At 40.0% G+C, this 21,797-nt stretch overlaps 1 protein-coding gene across 1 annotated transcript in view; it reads left to right on the plus strand.

Annotated features, from left to right (window-relative positions):
- Window positions 1–21,797, plus strand: part of LOC103175991 (collagen alpha-4(IV) chain) — a 51,065-nt gene that overhangs the window by 11,555 nt on the left and 17,713 nt on the right. The window contains exons 4-30 of the mRNA XM_007889322.2: window positions 146–280; window positions 838–882; window positions 1,000–1,116; window positions 2,245–2,313; window positions 2,890–2,925; window positions 3,305–3,367; window positions 4,365–4,400; window positions 4,588–4,629; window positions 5,829–5,909; window positions 6,869–6,922; window positions 7,863–7,928; window positions 8,836–8,880; window positions 9,902–9,955; window positions 10,715–10,784; window positions 11,382–11,489; window positions 11,700–11,852; window positions 13,032–13,124; window positions 13,778–13,932; window positions 14,583–14,655; window positions 15,372–15,478; window positions 16,296–16,479; window positions 17,703–17,810; window positions 18,853–19,071; window positions 19,313–19,474; window positions 19,630–19,797; window positions 20,526–20,669; window positions 21,573–21,680. Coding sequence (XP_007887513.2) covers window positions 146–280; window positions 838–882; window positions 1,000–1,116; window positions 2,245–2,313; window positions 2,890–2,925; window positions 3,305–3,367; window positions 4,365–4,400; window positions 4,588–4,629; window positions 5,829–5,909; window positions 6,869–6,922; window positions 7,863–7,928; window positions 8,836–8,880; window positions 9,902–9,955; window positions 10,715–10,784; window positions 11,382–11,489; window positions 11,700–11,852; window positions 13,032–13,124; window positions 13,778–13,932; window positions 14,583–14,655; window positions 15,372–15,478; window positions 16,296–16,479; window positions 17,703–17,810; window positions 18,853–19,071; window positions 19,313–19,474; window positions 19,630–19,797; window positions 20,526–20,669; window positions 21,573–21,680 — 2,695 coding nt within the window. The remainder of the gene's footprint in view (window positions 1–145; window positions 281–837; window positions 883–999; window positions 1,117–2,244; window positions 2,314–2,889; window positions 2,926–3,304; window positions 3,368–4,364; window positions 4,401–4,587; window positions 4,630–5,828; window positions 5,910–6,868; window positions 6,923–7,862; window positions 7,929–8,835; window positions 8,881–9,901; window positions 9,956–10,714; window positions 10,785–11,381; window positions 11,490–11,699; window positions 11,853–13,031; window positions 13,125–13,777; window positions 13,933–14,582; window positions 14,656–15,371; window positions 15,479–16,295; window positions 16,480–17,702; window positions 17,811–18,852; window positions 19,072–19,312; window positions 19,475–19,629; window positions 19,798–20,525; window positions 20,670–21,572; window positions 21,681–21,797) is intronic.

Raw genomic sequence — 21,797 nt, forward strand, 5'->3', positions numbered from 1 at the left:
TTTTCAATGTCTTTCCATGTTGACACGCCCCAAAGACCCCCCACAAATAAAATGTAAAAACTGCTTGAAATAGCTTCTGTTTCTGAATTGACCTCATATGAAAGTCAACATTTTCAAACGTCAACATTTCGTGTTTGAAATTCAGGGACATCCAGGTATTTTAGGAAGTCAAGGCCTTCTGGGATTTCCCGGATCACCAGGACCCCAGGGCTCTCGAGGAATAAAAGGACAAAGAGGGGAATCTGGATTGTCTGGATCACGTGGAAGCAAAGGGGATGAGGTACGTTGAAATTACATATTTTACTGATCATGAAATTCTGCTGGTAAGTCACTGCACGCTGGTGTTGCCCACAGTCTGGTGGCTCAAGTAGATGAGCTTGATAGAGGGCTGGGAGGTCACCAGCTCATCACACCAGCCATCATAGAATTATGGAATCCTACAGCACAGAAGGAGGTTATTTGGCCCATTGTGCCAGCTCTTTGAAAGAGCTATCCAATTAATCCCACTCCCCCGCTCTTCCCCCATAGCCTTGCAATTTTTTTCTTTTCAACTATATATCCAATTCCCCTTTGAAACTTATTGAATCTGCTTCCACCACCCTTTCAGGCAGTACATTCCTGATAATAACAACATCAAAGTGCTGTAGGAAGACAACAGATACACAGAAATAACAGAGCAGAAAACCGTCCATCCAGTTCACTCCCCAATTCCACCTCTCACCTGTGTAACTATTGTAAATATTCTTCTTCTCGGGGCGGTTGGGGAGGATAATGTAGTTCAGCAAAGCAAAGATTTCCTTTCCTGTTCATAGTCCAGAACTGCCTCTTATTTCGCAGGGTCCTTTAGGAAAACCTGGCTTCCAGGGAGTGGATGGCATTCCGGTGAGTATGTTCATTTTAACATTTCTGCTTCCTGTCTACAATGTTACTGAATAAAATAAATTGACTTGGATCAGACAAACTGCTCATTACCAATTTCTTACCACTTTCTTTCCCCAGGGGTTTCCGGGATTGCAAGGCCCAAGGGGTCATCCTGGACTAGATGGGTGCAATGGACCAAGAGGAGATCCTGGCCTCCCAGGAATTGATGGATATTTAGGAAATCCTGGTTTACCTGTAAGACTTACAGTTAATTCAATTTATGAGTTGTTCATACATGAGATTGACTACACTACCTCTGCTGCGCACAAGATTAATTGAGTTCAGTCATTCAGAGGGATATTAAGCAATAGAGGGATATGGGTCAAAGGAGAGGAAACAATGGGAAAGTGTAGCCTTTGTACAATGTAACACTGATAGTTTACAAAGTACTTTGAAAGTCTCCCCATGATAATAGGGCTATAGCTAGCAGAGTTAAGGGAATGCCTGCAAGTGACACCAATGAGTCCGATAGATTGGTCAACCGTCAGCAATGTCTTGAAAGACCTGTCTGGTTTCATCGGATGTATTTATTTCCTTGACATTTGTTTAACCCCAGCGAGATCTTTCTTACCTCTACCCTAAGAAGGGAAGTTTTCGACATGGTACTCACTTTTATCAATCTCAAAAGGGATGAGTGAGCGGACCAATCATGATATAATCTCCCACCCTTCTGGTTCCTACGTTTATTATTGTTACAAACTTTATAGAAATATTATGGCAAACAAGGTGTCTAAGTTACATTATATGATCTAATATTTCCACACAACTCTTCAATAAGGCCACCACTCCAAGCACTTGGCAGAGATTCTACCATCTCCAATTCCTCACAGCATTTAACTTGTACCACCTCACCTTATACAATGTCTGCTGCCCCCAAGAGAGACCAACACCTCAATTCCTGTCTCATATAGTGGTGTGGTTTAATCAAATCTCCCTGATGTTAATTTAAAGTCCATGAACACCATAGATTGTTGTCGGAACTAAGCAGAGAGAATGTAGGAGGTTAGAAGACGCAAAGGTTTCATTAAACAGCATGTTATGGAATTAATTAACATTACAATTGACATTTTGAATCTAAAATGCAGTCTTCATTCATTTCTACATTACACTTCATGTTCTGAACATAGATACTGTGCATGGTAAAAGTTTTAATGGTTATCGGTAAGAAAAATATACTTCTGGTAAGAATAACACAGCAAGATTGTTTATAAGCTTTGTGCCAGAACATATTGGTACAAATGTTGCGATAAGTTATCAGCACTTTCATTAAACCCTGGCTAGTCTTTCATTGACTTAAAATGTATTTTCTTTCTATTGTTACAGGGATTGCCAGGGTTGAAAGGTGCAAAAGGAATCTCTATAATTGATACATGTGACACAAAGGGTCTACCAGTGAGTGTTTCACTTAAAGCTCTGATCATTGTTAGCCGTTCTCCATGCACTGTCTTTACAGTGTATATTACTTACACCACTCAGATAATGTAGTTGTTAAGTCAATGGTCTGAAATTTTAAATATATATATAATTTTAGCAAATGCTAATGTTGGTACAGTATTTATCTCCATTTTGCTCCCTTTCCTCGAGTTTCTTTTCCTGAGTCTGCCTTATCCTTCTTGTCAAAAATGGGAAGTTGAAACATTCAGCGTGAAGCAAACACTGAAACATCAGGATTCGTAATATTGTTCAAACTGATGCTGTGTTTCTGGACAGAATTTGGTCCTTGTCAGATATAAGTATAAGCATACAACACAGGTGATACGCAAAAGTATTTTAAAGGTTGATCTCCAAGAAATGTACTGTAAAGTGAATTGACAGTAAATTCTCTTGCACAAAATTTACAGTCAATTCAGTTTACAGTGTATTCTGTGAAGCGCTTTGAGACGTCTCAACAATGTGATAAGGTGCTATATCAAATGAAAGTATTATTATTAAGAAGTATAATGTAACTGCAAATTCTCTTGTCAATAGGGTGATCAAGCAGCACCAGGAAAAAGAGGGTTGACTGTAAGTAACTTTTAAGAATTTCACGAGTTCAAACATTGGCTTTAGGTACTAAATAAAGAATGAAGCAAAAGTGCAAGTATTGTTTCAATTGCAATATTTATTGCTATTATTATACCTTGCCATTCAAGCTTTATTGCATGATTCTCAAGCTGGTTATCCTTCCTCCTTGCCCCCTCCCTCCCCACTTACAAATCCCGCCAAAAGACCTTTCTTTTTGAAAATGTGATTAGGTGCAATATCAAGTCCAAGGATTATTATTATTATAACTTGTACAGTCACTGCATTCCCTGTAAAAGCATAGAGAAACATGGTATGCAAGGGATATTGCTGTCCATGAAATAAACTCTTTTGCTTCCTCACCCACCCATCTCCACAACAGGGTCCTCCAGGTATGCCAGGTGTTGAAGGTCCTGTTGGTCGATCAGGTTTACCAGGTTTGCAGGTGAGTACAATCCAATTCAATTCTTCAACTATTTCACTACAAAACCTCAAAGTTGATTTCACTGCTTTGCTGTGTTGAAGCAACAGAAGCTTTCATTAAATTAACAGAAGGCACAAAAAGAATGAAGCAATTAATGACTTACTATGGCCGCTCATATAGACCCGGAAGGTCCTAGGTTTGACCCCCTGTTCTGTGCCAATCTCTAGCACTTGTAGCATTACAACTGAGCTTGACTGGCCTTGGGAAAAATCAGTCGGTTCCATTGTTATTTGGTGAAATTGAATGAACAGATGTTAGCTACTGGGCTCAACTGGTATTGCCTTTCATGATCAAATGCTGCACTTATAATATCTAAAAATTGCCATGTGGATGAACAGTAAGTGATAGTGTGCATCGAGGTTATGAAGATTGAGTTATGGCCTCACAAAGGATGAGATAACTGATGGCCTCTCCAAAGGCCAAAGGCTAACAAAATTAATTCTAGATTCAAGTATGTTCAACTCGGTCATCAAGGAAGGTGGAAAATGGATATTACCAACACAGTTATTGAAACAGTACTGAAAAATTATACATGGTGCTGGGAATCTTACAGAAATAGAGGTAACTGACCTACAAAAAGCTACAGCGTTGATCTATGGGGTTTATCAGGAGAATCATGTCTCTGATCCACTGAAAGTTCCTATCCATTGGGCAACCATATGTAGCCCTATCTTGGTGGGGGGAAACAATGATCCTAAATGGAATCTGGCCAACTGAAGGAATGGTTTCCAGTCAGACATGTCAGCACGTGTACAATAAGGCTTCGTCAGAATAATCATAGAAACAAGCACTGAAGCTGAAATGTAAACAAACTAAAAATCTTTTCAGAACACGCCCAAATCTGTGTGGTCTAAACGCTCAAATAAATTAAGTGTTTTCATTCCTCTCCTCCAATTCTACCTCCCCTCCCCACAATATTAAACTTTAACTTATTAAAAAAATTAAAATTTCTTTCCAGGGTGTTCCAGGGTTACCAGGATTACAGGGTGAAACGGTAAGTCAAATCTGTTTAATAATGTCCTTGAATGAACAGAAGCTAGGCTGGGTTACCAAAAGTATTTAAAAAGTTATTTACCAGAATTCTGTTTCTACTGTACTACTGTACTAAGCTCCTGTGTTGTTTGTGTGAAAGACAGACTACACCTGAGGTTTTCGTTTCTGACAGGAATTTCTTTTCGCAGGGCAGTGAAAGGATTGGATCGAAAGGGAGAAAAGGTGAACAGGTAAGCAATCAAAGGTCACACTTGCACACTTCTAACTCACCCAGGCTTATATATATATAATATATATATAACAACTGGCATTGTATAACACCCTTCATGCATGATGGCAACTTGGAGCACTTATATTGCTTATAGTTTACAGCTGATAAAATTATTGGAGCCAATTTTGTTGTATTGTAGGACGTGGTCAGATGATTGACCTCCAGAGCATAGAATAGTCAAGAAATGCTAATATGTACCCGTGGGTTCAGCTTGGTTATGCCATTATTCTCTGCAGTGTCATCCACAGGCCCATAGAAATAGTGCAGCTCTGGGTTCCATAGCTGCCCCGATAAATACTGGCTATGCATAACATGCAAATCAACACCTGAAAGAGAAGGAATCCCCCTAGTTTTTGCCTTTAAATCTTAAAATATAAGATTGAGCAAAACTGTAGAAAATTCTTATATTCTGTTTTAACCTGGAAGCAAATTTATTTAAGAACTACTGAAATGGTGCTTCCAAATTATCACTGAATTTAGGAATTTTCCACAGTTCTGCGCAATCTTAAATTTAAGACAAAATTGTCTTACAGACTAAGGCTAGGTGGAACATTGGGTCTCAGTTCTTTAATAGGTTTGTAGATTTTTTGCTGCTATTTCAGATTTGCAGCATTCATTCGTTTCTTTCTCAGCTCTGGTTTTAAACTATGCTGTTCCTTGTCCCACTGAGTGATCATTTTTGAAGGATAAGAACAGTAAACAATTCATTATAGTGCAAAATGCTATTTTACATTTTTTGTTGATAACCAAGAGCTGAATGTGGTGCTTTTGCTACAAGGTTGCTATTTCTAGTTGGTCAGCATGCTCTCTCACTGTAGATAAAGATGATGATGTTGGTCCTGTCTGTGTAAGTGTGAAGGCTGGACTGAAGGGAACTAATAGACAGGGAAACAGGCATACAGGAACCCGAGGCATGCCACAGGGCAGTCAACCTCATTTCATTTCACTTCTTTATTCGTACCTTTAGCTTTCATCTGATCAATGTTATTTTGAGATGACAGTATCTATAACAAGTAATGTGCTGTTAGTTTTGTGCTTATGCTTAACTTGACTTACCAATTTTGGCTCATTTCTTTTAGCAGTTATTGGCGTTGTGTCCGTCTGTGTGTATGTTTCGTTCTTGGTGTTAATATCTGTTCACGTCTTCCCTACCCCCAGGGTGCACAAGGTGATTTGGGGCCTCCGGGGGAATCTCAACTCATCGAACAACCTGAAGTGATCATCGTTGAAGGATGTCAGGTATAACAAGCAATTGACACCTGCCGTGCGGTTTGAGACACCGAAACATCAGTGATCTCAAAAACTTCTGAGTATGTGCCTCTATCTTCGTCTCCCAAACCGCAATCTTACACCAGCATTACATGTCAGAAAATAACCTCCTCACAAGCTCACAGCTATTTGTTAGTGTGAGCTTTTACCCTGGTTTCCAACCAGGACTGAACTATAAGAACATTTACAGGAAGGAATGCACTTGTTTGAGTTTATGTTCTTACTATTTTAGTGATGGTTTCCAAAGTAAATGTTTAAGATTCCTTCATACCACCAGTGCTTTCTTTGGGTTTAATGTGAATGTCGGGTCAACCATTGGAAACGTACTCAATTATAAAACTAACTAACAATCAATGTAACGAATTATAGAATATCCTGTAATCTTCTTCATTTGTTAATTATATAATTATACATTATATATAATTATAATTAAAGGAACCTATATTTTTCTCAGTTCTTATGTGTTTGCATTTATATTGTAACCACAAACCTGCAAATTAGACCCTATTGTCCTTTGACTGAGGTTTTACTCAGATTCATTCTAATGTCCTCTGTGCGACCAGCAGCACAGGAGGAGAAACCAAGGTCTCTTGGCTGCAAAGAGGGTATTAGAATGATTGTGTCTGAGTCAAATCTCCATGAGAGGACATGAAGCAAGGCAACAAAGACTGTAACCAGAGCATTACAAATGGAGATGATCATTGTGCGATCCTCTTAAAGTTTGCCTTCCTAGAAGTGGACTAATCAGATTCCAGGAGCAGAAGCACAGATAACAAAACCCAATATCTATTGTACACCCTCTCATTCTCAGGAAAGCAGAGTACACTTCCACATTGTCAAACATCCAGGGAACTGGCAAATCATAACATTACATCACTCAATAGATTAAATCTTAATACATCTTTTAAGAAAGCCTTTTTCTCTTACAGGGTAATAAAGGTATCCGAGGAATCCCTGGGCCTATAGGAGATCCTGGACCTGATGTGAGTACAGAATATTTTTCTCCACAAAATATTGAATTTTAATCTTACACCTTTTTAATTCTTGTGATTATGAATTCATTTGAAAACTATTGTTTGGGATTTGTAAAAATTAAAAGTGGTTGTCAGGTTCACAATGTTATAATGCTTCAACGCCATCGTGACCAAATGATGCAAGGTTCATTGAAAGCAGGGCTACCCTTTAATGGTGTCCGGCACTGAGTATTCTGGAGGTTTTTTGAAAGTCCCTAAATTTCTTCATTTCACAAAAGTGTAGCTTCGGCTTTAAAGAAGGAAACACGACTTGAAAATAAATAAACTGGTACTTTTATTTTGGGTTAGCCGGGTGCCTCGCACAGGCGGAAACCAACTGGGTTCAGCAGTTGGGGCGGGGGGACATACAATCAGCCGCAGAGCCCCTGGTTTAAAGAAGAAAACTCGGCCAGATTTTTTTTATTCATGATCCCTATGCAGCGAACCCTGCTAAAGATGTTCGTTCATGTGTGGATGCTGATTGAGCTCCTATTGAGGCTTAGCTGTAACATCTCCTACAGTTGTATAGACTGAATTATTTACATTATAAGGTCCAATATCCAAACTTCTTAATGTTTGTTAAACATCAAACCTCACTCCAAGCTAAGATAATCACCATGTAACACTTCAAAACTGTGAGAAATGACAAACGTTTTCAGCGTGTCCTGCCCTTTCCTGTTAGCTTTCCTCATTATGAACTTCATTTTAATTTATTGTAAATCGCATTTAGTTAAGATAACGTCTTTATCAAAGCATGTATAATTTTTTAATCTCTAAAGCTGCCGATAACTCTGTCTACATTTAACTATGCTGGGCTTCAGATTTTCTTATACCTTTACTGGCACAAATTCAGTAAAGCAATTGGCGCAGATTAACATTTTTTATTAATTTTCTTTTTAATCACATCCAGGGTACTTGTGATGACTGTACACTTGAAAAGGGGGAAAAAGGCCACCTTGGTTTCCCTGGGCCTCAGGTAAGGGACAGCACTAATTTTTCAGCTCTGGCTGATTCTCAGGTTCCACATAAACATAGTACAAAGTCAACATATTATTGTTCTGTTTGCACCACTTTGTAAGAGTTGTGTGATGGCTGTGGGTGCTCCATGCAAATCTTATGTCATGTCTGCTACAAAAGTGGCAAAAAAACAAGCACTTACATCCACCACATGCACATATGTTCTACACATACACTTAAGCCCATGCATTCCACAGATGCACGAGCATACATTCTACACATACATAAGCACATAGACACGGGATGCATACCTAAAAACCCACCAGATCAATATGAACACAAATACACGCTCATACTTGTACACATAACCACTCATGCAAACTACACATTTAAGGCGTAGACACTCACACAAATTACTGGTAGCATTCACAGATATGTAAACGCAACACACACATTTAATATACAGGAAATAATGCAGCGAAGAGCCAGATTGGTAATATTTCGAATAACAAACGCTCTAGACCATGAAGAAGGTGATGGATAATGTTAGCAGCCACCGATTGTTTCACTGTTGGAGCTGTATGTCTGCCCCTCCAATTGCTGAAACTCCCGAATAACCAACAGCAGTTAGTGACTGAATAGTTTGATTACCCTGAAATCCACAATCGTGATCAGAGATTGTGGCAAGTGTGGGAAATGGAATTCATTGCTGTGTTCTTTAGAGGTTGAGGTTAAGGGACATTGGGGCAAATCAGAGAGAACCTACTCTGAATCTAGGCTGTACTGCAGCTAACCTGGGAATGTTTGATATCCACCATTCACATCCCTCAGGCTTGATAAGTGTAATACAAAATGACAAATGTTTTAAATTGTAAAAGATGACAGATTGAATCGATGCAGTGATGATGGATTTGTTGACTTTTAAGGGCGAACCCGGGAAGCCAGGCCCGTCAGGATTCTACGGGATAAAGGTACGGAAATCGTTGACTTGATCCAATTTATGTATATTTATCCTGTAATAAGGGTTGTATATGCCCAGTGAGACAATGTTAATTAGTGAGTAACATTCTTGTTTCTGCAGAGAGAAAAAGTTGAGATCACTTCAGTTCCTGGTCTATATGTCTACGGGAGTCCCGTCTTTGGGCATCATTATTTCAAATTTTAATTCTCTAGTGTTCTGCTGTTGCCTCATTGTATAAATGCACTGACCAGCATTGATCAGGGCTGTACAGTTCAGAAAGTGTCCCAGGTTAGATTTTGGTTTGGTGCTGATTTCATGTGTCAGGGGAGAAAATTCGCCCAATTTCCTATTGGTTAGGGAGAAAAAAAGTGAGGGGTGCTGCAAGTTGTTGTTGTTGCTACATAGCTTGCTGACAGTCATCATTCAAGCTGCACGTGTGAAGAGTAATGATTTGAGTATCGCCACCAGCGTGTGGTCTGAAAACGATGAACCATACCCCAGCGCACATTAGTGCCTTCAAGAGCATAATGCGGCATTGAAAGGATATTTACTGCTTCATTCGTCAGCGAATACTCTATTCCTTTACCGTCGACACATTGCTGAGGTCTGAAACTGTGGCCTGATCATCTGGATCAATTCTCAAAAGAATAGGAAGCATTTGGCTCTGTGTTGGTGAGCAGCATGCCGTGAAGGTGAATAGATGAGTTTGAGCATTATACTGACACAGACACTTTTGTGACTTGTTGGTCATTTCCTTGTGGTTGACCTTTGGTGATGTACAGTGAGAAGTACATCACTGCAACAAGCTCCTAATTTTGATGTTGTACAGGGCAATGTCTTGTGGAAACGGAAAAGAACCCTTAGCTGGCAGAACTACAAGAGTACCAATGATCATCTCACCAACAGAACACTGTGCCTAGGTGGATTTTGTTTAAATCCTGGAGATTTGAAGTAAAAGGCAAATACACTCTAGACTTTTTTTGTATATTCCAGTCTTTGCAAATCTAACCAGTGTTTGCAATTCATTTTAGGGAAAACATGGGCTGACTGGAAGACCTGGATTAAATGGATTCCCAGGCAGGAAGGTAAGCAAGTTGACTTTTACTGTACAAAGCATTGCTACACCTCATCTAAAGCACTATTTGCAGTACTGATCAACTGGTCATAAAACGGTCTCATAATTGCCCTTGTTAGTTACTGTGATGATTTTACGTATCGGTAAGTTAAATTAAGAGGAAAGGTTGAAGAAATTGGGCTTGTTCTCTTTGGAAAAGAGATGACCAACATTCTTAACTGGAGCTTTAAAAGGCTTAATATTGCAGTGATTACTTCAGTGAAAGAAAGATATTTCAAGATATGTTTGCACTTTAATTTAAGAGCGAAAGTGTAAGGTGAGAAGGACAAGTTAGGAATTGCTCTAAAGGTACAGCACTCCAGGAGTTAGGCTGGCTGTTGCTCTATACTTGCCTGTGCAGACTGAGCTGACTTTAGCTTGGCTCCCAGAGCCAACCCAAAGCACCATTAAAACAAATGAGGTTGCAGGATTCAGGAGGAATCTTGTTCTTTACATTGCTGGCATGGCGAGGAATGGAACAGTCTGGTCTCTGAATCCTTAAAATCCTCAGGACATGATGATCTCTTGTTAAGATGTATAAAATATAAGAAAAGTAACTACATTTTCTAAGAATCCTTCAAATAGAAAGTACTTGGAAGTTACTTTCCCATTAACTTAAATGATAGAATCTCATGGATGTGGGTCATGTGTTGAAGTCTGTGGGATGAGAGTAGAGGAGGAAGGGTGACTGAACGTTGTAAATGTCTTGTGTCTCTCTTGTTTACTTTAGGGAGACTTTGGTGACCATGGGCTACCTGGCAAACTAGGACCCTCTTTCATACTTTGTAACTTTGAGAAAGGTAGGAATCCAAATGAAGCTGACGGTTCCAATTACTTGGCATAAGTGACTGAATTGCTTTATATGACAATATGAGTAGAATTTTATTTCATTTCTTGCTGGAAGTTATCGCTAACTGTCCCTGGCAATAAACAGCAGTGCATGTTTCTAGTTTAATGCAAGTTGTTTATAGCCACTACCATAACTCCTTTTTTGCAAGTTCTTGACCTGCCATCCTTACTGGCTCGTAGATTGCACCATTAGTAAGGAGCTCTCATCTTTACTTGTTGTGAATTATGTCAACAATACAGTGCATTTATATAGCACCTTCACATTGGGAGGACATCCCAAGGTGCTGTAATGTCATGGATAAACCTATCCAAAGAAATCAACAATATTTCATTGTCATTTAATTTTTCCAACCAACCAAATGAAACTGCTTGGATCTACATCAGTCCAGGTTATAAAGTCTTTTCATTCAAAACTGACACTTATCTTGACAAAGTTTGGGAATGGTTACTTGAATGTGATTATCTGATGCCATCTTTTAAACACCTTTTGAAAGTGACATTGACGATCAAATGAGAAGTATGTTATTCTGAATAAATCTGTGCTGCAGGTGTGCTGGGAGACCCTGGTAAAGCAGGTTTACCGGGTATAAATGGAGAACCAGGACCTCCCGGTCTTGTTGGTCAACCAGGCAGAACAGGTGACCCATCTGGACCAGGTAACCTTCAACCTATATCTTTTACTTCAGAGAGTTATTTAAAAATGTTCATTATCCTTAAATGCAAAGTGGCCCTACAAGTCTTGAAATACCTAAGTGTTTGTTGGTGAAATAAAGGCTTAACACTCTGCCCTTTCAGCTCAAGGTTTGGGCTCAGCCTGTGTTTAATTCACTGTATATTTTCTTCAATCAAATTATCTATCTCTGCAGGTTTCCCAGGCCATATGGGGTTACCTGGTCCACCAGGTCCTAAAGGAATGAAAGGAAATGCTGGAAGACCATCGATGGGTACAGAGGTGGGAATTTCAGGGCCCACTGGTGCAGTAGGATTGCCTGGTCCTCCAGGTGCAAAAGGAAATCCAAGTATGTGAACATATAATCAGAACAATCATAATGCCCATCTTCGTCAAAAGGCTCACTAGCGTCAGAAGTTGAAGTGATGAGGAATGATTCAAGGAATGATTTGATGCCCAAAATTGGTCACGACAAAAAGTAGCAATGTGTCCAAATACAACAGCTTGTGATGATAACAAATAAGCATGTTCTGCCTTTAGATGTCAACAGGATAAGACACAAGGAACAAGGAAAAGCTGTTTGGCCCATCAACCGCATATCCCCCAAAAAATGATTGCGCCTTGAAAGACTTTACACTTAATAATAATATAATAACAATCTTTACATTTGATATAGCGCTTTTCACAGAATATACAGTAAAGTGAATTGACTGTATATTTGTGGACGAAACGCGGCAGCCAATTGCACACAGCAGTGTCCCACAAACAGTCGTGGATTGAAGTGACCAATTTTATTATTGTTTTTTTTTCTTGAGGGATTATTATCAGGCGTATTCTGATAATAAACATATTCTGCTTGCTACTAAGTGATAATTATTATTATCACATAGCAGCATGTTGCCTCTATATTCAATTTTGGATTCATCCATAATAATCCTTGCATTTGATATAGTGCTTTATCAAGTAGTTGAGACATCTCAAAGCGCATCACAGAATATACAGTAAAATGGACTGACTATTATCACAATATATAACTATCACAATAGCTCTATTGTGATAGTTCCCTGAGAAACCATGAGAACTCTTTTGCATTTCTCTACTGCTATAGGTACCAGATTCTTGTGTCAGCCAAGGTGATGATGGATTCCTGGTATGGAGGAATCTCAACACCTACTGCTAGTAATGCCAGGTCATTCATTCTGTTATTTAAGGCAAGGATTGAACCATGCATCGTGGAGTCTGGCACGGCACTAATAATGATGACCTGGGAGTTGCAACTAAACTAAATTAATGTAGCAACAACAAAGCTGTTTCTTTTTGCATATGCCCTGTTTGGATAATAGTATTAATAAGTTAATAGTTTTTAAAAATCCATTGAAATTTGAAATGTTAATAAAACCGAGAGCAGAAGAGACATTAGTCGTGATAGTTTTAAAGCTTAAAAAAAGCTTTGGGAAACTAGGTATATGTAATTAAAATTGACTTTGTGTGTAAGCTGCCAATATCTTTTATTTGTTTGGAAGAACAGCCTTCATTTGTGATGCGCTTGGGTACCAGGGTCCACAAGGTCCAACAGGATTCCAAGGACCACCAGGTCAACGTGGAATATGTGGTTTAAAGGGTAAGTGCTCTATTGCCAGAAGTAATGTTGCCGGTAGCCAATACAGGAGACGTGAAATTGTGAGAGTTGCTTGCTAAACAGATTATTCAATCAAATATACATCTGAGATAAATGCACAACTAAGGAATATTCAGTCAACAAGTTGTTGATAAATCAGGCCAATTTGACATGGATTTCAAAGAGTCCCTTCATGGAACTCCTGTGAACTTTTCATTAATATCTGGTGCACAGAATAATTGGCGAAGAGTAATCTTTAACCCTTGGGTTATTAAGGGCAAAACTCGGCACAATTTACAACTTGATAGTGGATAAAGATTCTGTTTAATGGTACTGTGATGGTACTAATAGCTGTAATTAAAACAAATTCCACGATATCCTTTGGAACTATTGTTATGAATTTCTTTGCTGGTAATATTTCAATACGTAATCTACTTTTTAAAAAAAATACCAAGATTTTAAAAAAAAAGATCAGTTTTAAGTATTTCTCACTCTTTAATTCCACTGCCTACAGTCACTTCCGCCTCCCCCCAGCTCAGCCTCATACTCCACCAGTGTCAAGGGCTCTGGGACCCTACCCTGTGTGAGGGATACAAGTTAATACAAGGGATACAAATACAAGTTGTTGTTTAATGAACTTTATTCTGTTTGGACAGGAGATGCTGGGGATTGTGCCTGTCTTCCAACAGGCATAGGTAAACCTGGGGAACCTGGTCGTCCAGGTAGGCCAGGACAAGCTGGAGATCCAGGGAGGAAGGGAGAGCTTGGAAACCGAGGCCCAGCTGGTCCTTTTGGATATCTAGGACCCAGTGTGAGTGTATTAGGACCATCCAATGGTCTAATAGCTAATGTCTTGTGAAATTATTTATTGATGTACTTTTAGCATAAAGATATTACTAAAAACTATAGATTAATTCTATCAATTGCACTCAACATGGCTTACATTGTATTTGGTGGTAACGCTACTTGAACATCTGGATGAGTTTGGTACTCACTGAAACTGGGACACTCTCCTTTAGTCCTGTGACCAACCTATGTTCAATTCCAACCCACACTGAAGAGATGAAAGTTCCATGACAGATGTGTTTAGGAAGACTGAATCCAGTCCCTAGTGAGTGCTAACTTGCCCAAACCTGCTGGTAATTTGGTAGTAATCAGAGTATAAATTAGCCTTCTGGTCTTGGGTGAGTGGTGTGGGAAATAAAAATTTCCTGCTGATGCTGTCTTCAGAAGCTAGATTCAGTTTACAATCTTGAGATAGTATAAAGGGAGCTTTTCTCCTTACCTATCCTTTCCTGTATCTGGTGCATTTTTCATGCTCCCACTGGCCATAACTAGTGAGCACAGGCATTCTTTAACTAGAGGGAAACTGCTCCAGCAATTATAAAAAAATGTGAAAATCTAAATAATAATACAATTGTCACTGTTTATAAATCTGAATGTTATTACGTATTCCAACAGGGACCTCCAGGAAGGGATGGTCGATCAGGTGCAAAGGGGCAGAAAGGAGAGTCAAATGGAGTAAATAAGAAAGGTAAAGCACTGTTACAACTGGACAGAATTTGTGTCCAGCTAGTAATGTGTTTCACAAAGACTCATATAACTTATTACCTACAGGACATAGCATTTTGGAAGCAGACATTTGCACAATTCAGTCACAATTCAGTTTAAGACTTTCAAGCTATATGACTTTATACTTTATACAACAACAAATTTACATTTATATAGTGCCTTTCATGTCGGGAGGACGTCAAGGCGTTGAATTTTTAAGAATAACTTGAGGTACTTTCCCACCTAATGCTCAAAGGATTAGTTGTCTCTATAGCGATCATCAGGATTCCTATCTCTGCCACTGGCTGGCGTAATAACCTCTTTAGAACTGTGGTGATAACAGTTCAGAAAAAGTATTCAGAGCTACTGACTCCTGAGTGCTTACAACAGGATGTCACAGACCTGATTAATTTAAATGAGCCTTGGGTGTGGGTGGGGAAGGGAGTGAAACTGTTTTATGTAATATTCTTATTTAAATCAATTAAGAAAATGGTTTGCTAATATGAAGATACTTTTACCAGAGAGAGAGAGACTTGGGTGAAGTTCACACCTCCAGTTGTATGATCCTTATGATAAGGCTCCAATAGTGTCTATCAGTCCTCCCAACCTCTATACACACATTATAAAGAGCTTTTACTTCAGTGAGAGGTTGCCTAAGGCAGTAAAAAAATAAAATGTGTTTGTGTTTGTTTGCAACAGGGGAGAAAGGAGATCGGGGTGATTCAGGATCTCCAGGCGTTCAAGGAAACCCAGGCCAACCTGGTCTAAATGGAGACCCAGGATTCCGTGGCTCACGTGGATTCGATGTATGTATTGCTCTTGTAAATGAATGTAACCCACCCTCAGTTTCAGGCTCTCAGTTACAACACTCTCCCTGTTACACATACATTTCATATAAGATTCTGATAGAATACTCTCTCTGTTGTATTCTCAACTTTTATTTTCAAACCTTTAATGATAAAATTTGTTATGCATCACAATATATTGGACCCAGAATGGAAGCTGGACCTTCCAGTGGGACTCAATACCACACTGCACACCACCTTACCTACTGAACACTACCTTACCTACTGTGGCATTCAGTACCACACTGCACACCACCTTACCTACTAGCTTACCTACTAGCCCAGAATGTATAATTGGGAGGTTATGTTTGCGAATGAGCAGCTCTAGCCTTGTTCTACATACAAAGTGCCGTGTGCATTTTTGGGCAATCTAGGAATGAAGAAGTTTAGGAATGTGGAACACTGTCTCCCTTTCAAAAGCAAATTCGATAAGATTTATTTTAGGAAATAATATCTTGGGATCCAGTAAATACTTTGGGGCATGACATGTGCATGCGACTGCCAGGCTGATGAAAGGTGAATTGGATGGATCTTGGATCTGGCTGGCCAAGCTCAGTTTTTAACAATATCTCTACCTATACTTCCCAAACCCTTCTGCCATCAAAGGTATGTCCAATTCCTTCTCAACAATAACCAGATTGCCTGCCTCCCTCAGCAAACCCCCTTAAAGTAATTCAATCTTAATTCATCTTTTCCCATAACGTTTCCATTATCTCTTTGAGAAGCTGGTATTTTTTTAACCTCTGTATTGTCGTATTTGTTCTATTCAATCTTATAGGGTGAAGCATGCAAGGGAATGCCGGGGATCTTGGGTTTACCCGGATTACAAGGACCTCCGGGTTTGCCAGGTCCACCTGGGCCCCAAGGCTTGGGTTATCCTGGCTCAAAAGGTCACAAGGGTCCATCCGGAAATCCAGGTTATCCAGGAGTAGATGGTTCCCCAGGGCCAAAAGGCCCAGACGGTAATGCAATAGATACGTTAAGTTGACTATTTTCTTTCAAATGCAAGGTCATATACAGAATCCAAAGACTGTGTTTGAAAGAGAACAGGGCTGTAAACAACCCTACAGTGAAAGGGAAGCCTGTAATTGGATGCAAACTCATTATTCCTTCAACAAGGATATTCTTATGCATCTGTAGAAATGCTTTTCATAGTAATTGCTGAAAAGCTGCCTTAGATCTATGTTCAGGGACATAATGGCATATCAAAGTGACACATCAGGTGGGCAACCAGCTTTAACTGAACACTTTCTTTTCACATCAAAGAATTTCCCTGACCTGCTAACCTTTACAGGTGGCGAGTGTAGTGATGACCTTATTGACTATGTCACCGTAAGCTTGTAGTAGCTTATGTCCAGTGGTTGGGGGTGGGGGGGGAAGAAGCTCTGTTTGTAAGTCATGACTCATGATATATAAATGTGTCAGAACAATGACACATAAATTAATGTACATGTATTTGTCATTTAAAAAGCTGTAGTCTATCCATTTTTTGTAGTCCCTCCCTTGAAGTGTTTTGAGATGTGAAAGGCTCTATATCAAATGCAAAGATTATTATTTATTTTCTCTGGCAGGTGATACACCAAATCCTTCTGGTTCAATCCCTGGTGCAGTAGGTCCAAAAGGAATGCCAGGACCTCCAGGTTTGCTTTATTTTTTTAATGGGTTTTACATCAGTGGAGGTCTAACATACTTGAACAGCTACTGATTGCCCATCAAATCGTAAATATCGGCAAATCACATTATTAAGTATTGTGTGAAAACGTTTGCTATTTTCATGGATCAGAAATATGTTACTTGTTTTACAAATTCTGTTATGAATGCCAGTTGGCAGGGTTTGGGGCACAATGCGAGATAATCTCACTCTTGTGCAATGATTCTGTGCCAGTGAGGGACCAGTCTTATCGGGGATTTCTATTTAGCGTTTACTAAGATCTTCACTGTTTCCGCATATTATTATATTATACTCAAAATAAGTAGTATTAAATAACTGAAGAATACATTTAAACATTGACTGTTCTTCGAGATGGTTATTTGAGTAATCTCACTCACTAATCATTGAGCTAACCATAGCAGTTTTTTGCAGTTCATTGCTAGTAACAACATGGCCAGAAAGAGCAAAGACTGACTGCAAGGGCAGTGATCACATGTGATTGTCCTAATGCATATGTTATATTCCCTTTCTTAGGGACAAGAGGTTATTCAGGGCCTCCGGGTAAACAAGGAAACTCAGGCTTCAAAGGGTTTAAGGGTCAAAAAGGTGAACCAGCCCTGAATGGATATTCAGGACCACCAGGTGAGAATGGAAAGTAACTGGGAATGGCAGCTCGGTTCATGAACCAAGGGTTCAGAGAATCCTAATCATATCTCCGTTGTAAATTTGCTGTACTATTTCTCTGTCTAAATGGACGTCATGCACCAAATATGCCACTGACTTTTCCTTCTTAAGGATTCGCTGTAGGGAGCAATCTTATGTTGCTTATTATTGAGAAATTCTGATGAAGGACTAAGTTCTGACACCACTAAGACTGAAAAGAGCAAATGAGATGATGAGATAAATGAAGAAGCAGCGATTAATTGGCAGCAAGCTTGGGTCCATCTGTCGGGTCACAAAGTAAAAATCATAAACAATAACTCCTCAATAAATTGTTTCATCAAATAGGTATCAAATTCCCTCCACAAATTTTAGATTGAGAGAAGTGGTTTATAAGAGAAGTGGTTTATAAGAGAAGTGGTTTATAACATAAGTGATTTATAAAAGAAGTGGTTTATAAGAGCGAGTGGTAAACATTCAATGATAGATAATCAGATAAAAATGGATAACACAGATAAGCAGATATATCAAGATAAGGTGCTTCGTAGCTGATAGCTATGTCACTTTCTACAAAATGAAATTCCTTGTTTTTTTTTGTGTGTGAATTTTTCTTTTATGATAATGAATAATAATAATTTTCTACTTTTAGGAAATGGAAGCTTTAATCTTGGGAAAGGAAGAAATGAAGGTCTTAGAAAACGTAGTGGTATTTGAGAATAGATCAGTGAAACACTTGGGAGAAGAGTAGTGGTATTTGGTTTGCTACAGACGGTGAGATTAAGTAAAGATCTAGCATTTGGGAAAGGAATGCTGGTGGCTTGTGAAGAGTGTTATCAGGGAAAGGAGTGGTACTGTCGTCTGAGGAGGTAGTACTGCCTAGCTGGGGGAGGTAATGTTGGATGTGAGGAAATGTGTGGGAACAACAGTGCAGCACAATCCAATTTTCTAGGTGTATTCCTTGGTTAGTTTGACCAGGGTTTCTGATCTCTGTGTCATCAATTACTGACTGCTCATTTTTTCTTAGGCTTCCGAGGAAATGATGGTGACAGAGGTCCTCAAGGACCCGTGGGTGCTTCTCAAGAAGGCATTCAAGGCCTTCCAGGTGCTCCTGGAATTTCAGGAGAAAAAGGACCTCCTGGCATTGCATCTGAGAGGCTTCAAGGACCCCCTGGGCAAATAGGCAGGCAAGGCTCAGACGGGACAAGAGGTTCACCTGGTGACCCTGGCAGTAGAGGATTGTCAGGTACACTTTAAGAGCTATTATTTTCCTGTATAGTTTCTACTGATCACTTGCACTCCAGCTAATCGACTCAGTCCTGTGAATGAAATAAATTTATTAGCATGAGTTTCACTGCTTGCAGTGTTTGACGTAATCAAGTTGGTATTACCTAAAAGAAGCTAATTGCAAAGTGAATAAAGTTATGAATAAAAGTATAATGTGTTTCTATCTCCAAGAAACAATTATTTGCCTTCTCCCTCTGTAGGACAAGATGGAGTTCCAGGATTCTCAGGTCTGAAAGGAATGCAGGGTGACCAAGGCCCAAGTGGAATTCCTGGCTTGCGTGGGCTACCAGGCTTACCTGGATATCGAGGCCAGCCAGGTCCATCTGGTCCTCCGGGGCTTCCTGGTTTACCCGGCCTCCAAGGTAAAAACTGTTGAGGCTCCTGAGCAGGAGGAGTTATAGGAGAGCGACTAAACACATGGTCAAAGAGGAAGGTCTTGAGTAGGGCCTCGAAGGAGGCAATGATTAATAATGCAATAATGTTTTCACCATGTTACAAAAGTCCAATTTCTTTGTAGGTTTTTCTCAAAAAGGATTGCCAGGAGATCCAGGTGCCTGTGGCCCAACAGGAATGAAGGGTCTGCCAGGAATTACAGGGAGCCCAGGAACCCCTGGAATAACTGGGATGCCAGGCCAACTTGGCTCTGTAGGTCCCAGTGGAATTCCAGGATTACTTGGCCCAGTGGGTAGGTGTATATATAATGCACACATATACATAAATCGTCAAAAGATATCAATAAACATAAACTGATGTCGACAACAACAACTTGCATTTATATAGCGCCCTTCAAGCAGGGTAGTACCCCAGAGGGCTTGCCCTTGGGACTGTCTGACAACGAGCCGGGGGGAGAGGGAGGGGGGAGGTGACCGTAAATCCGACCAAAAAGGAAGGTCCTTAGGCGGGATTTGAAGGTAGGGAGGTGGCAAGGTGGGTGGATTAAGGAAAAGAGTTCCAGAGTTTCGGGGCATAGTGGCTGATGGCATGACCATCGATGGAGTGGAGGAGCCGAGGGACAAACAGGAGGCCGGAGGCAGCCGAGAGGAGGCAGCGAGTGGGGGAGTAGGGAGTAAGCATTTCAGATAGGTAGGGAGGTCCAAGGGCATGAAGGGATTTTAAAACCAGTGAGAGGATTCTGAAATCAATCCGTTTGGTTATTGGGAGCCAGTGGAGCTTGGCAAGGACTGGTGTGATGAGGGTACAGAGTTTTATGTAGCTGACTATCTAGTTGGTGGAGTTTTGAATAAACTGGATTTTGTGTGTGGTGGAGTGAGCAGGGCTTTGGAATAATCCAGCCAGGAAGTGACGAAGGCGTGGATGAGGGTTTCGGCTGCGTTGGTTGTGACGTATGTCTCACTAAACAGGAAATTGTCATAAACTGGATCACTCACTGAGTTTATTCCTTGCATGGATTAGGTGGCAAAGGGAAGAAAGGCATTACGGGATTTCCAGGACCATCTGGTTCATTAGGGATTCCAGGAATACAAGGATTACAAGGAATAGTTGGGGGTGATGGAGTGAGAGGCACTGATGGCGAGTCAGGGTGCCACGGATATCCAGGTATGAGAAATCAGATTTCCTAAAGCTAGAAATAAAACCAGAAGTCGCTGGGAACACGTAGCAGATCAGACAGCATCTGTGGAGAGAGAAAAGTGGGTTAACAATTCAGGTTCAGGTTCACTTCCCACTGACCTGAAATGTTAACCTACTTTCCTCTCTCCATAGATGCTGCCTGACCTGCTGAGTATTCTCAGCGACTTCTGGTTTCATTTCAGATTTCCAGCATCTGCAGTATGTTGCCTTACGTTTCCTAAAGCTGGGATGCTTTTAAAATTTTAAATACACCAAAAAGAATTCAGTGACTGCCAGCTTCTTAAGGTGAATGTGGAGAATGTGGAGAATTATATAGGCTTAAGCTTTGTCCTATAATACAGAGTGTTGCACCTATTTTCGCTGATGACATCTGACTGTTTATAGATCTGGTAGACGGTCCTGCTGCTGCCCACGCTTGGAGTGCTTCCAAAGCCAGGGGCAATCTACGCAGATATTCATGTGTATATATTCAGCATTTTGTTACTGTATTAGGGAAATAGAGCAGACACTCACTGTCTCAGTCATGAACTCCATACAGAAATAGAGGAGAAGCTCAGTATTGTATTGCCATGTGGCGATCACCTCAGAGACCTAAATCCACAAATAGCTAACTGGATCACCTCCTACCTTGTTCGGAGTCTGGTGTTTATTGTAATTTTGTGAAATTAAAGATGTTGTTTTATAGCTCGCTCAGAAAGCTCTGATTCCTAGTTTATCCAGGGAAGTTAATTCATACTGTAGTATATTTTTTTCTAAACCCAGAAATCATTCATTCTTAAGCAGTCCAAACTGATATCTTTCTGAGTTGTCCAAAAACAATGACATCAAAATAATAATACTAAACTGAAAAGATGGGCTGCTTTGTTTCAGGTTCAAAGGGAGAACCTGGGGAAGAAGGATTTGTCAACATCTTATACGAAAAAGGTTCTTCTGGAAGCCAAGGTCTTCCTGGTATTAATGGGTTTACAGGGCCAAGAGGTAAGACATTTTGTTATTCAACATAGTTTTAATTGCCCGACGATATTAAAAGAACAGCTTATTAGTTGAGTGGGTGGAACCGCCGTATAAGTGTGTTCTTTGTCATATTGGATATGG

This window comes from Callorhinchus milii, unplaced genomic scaffold (assembly GCF_018977255.1).
Source record: "Callorhinchus milii isolate IMCB2004 unplaced genomic scaffold, IMCB_Cmil_1.0 Scaffold11, whole genome shotgun sequence".
NCBI classification, from domain to species: Eukaryota; Metazoa; Chordata; class Chondrichthyes; order Chimaeriformes; family Callorhinchidae; genus Callorhinchus; species Callorhinchus milii.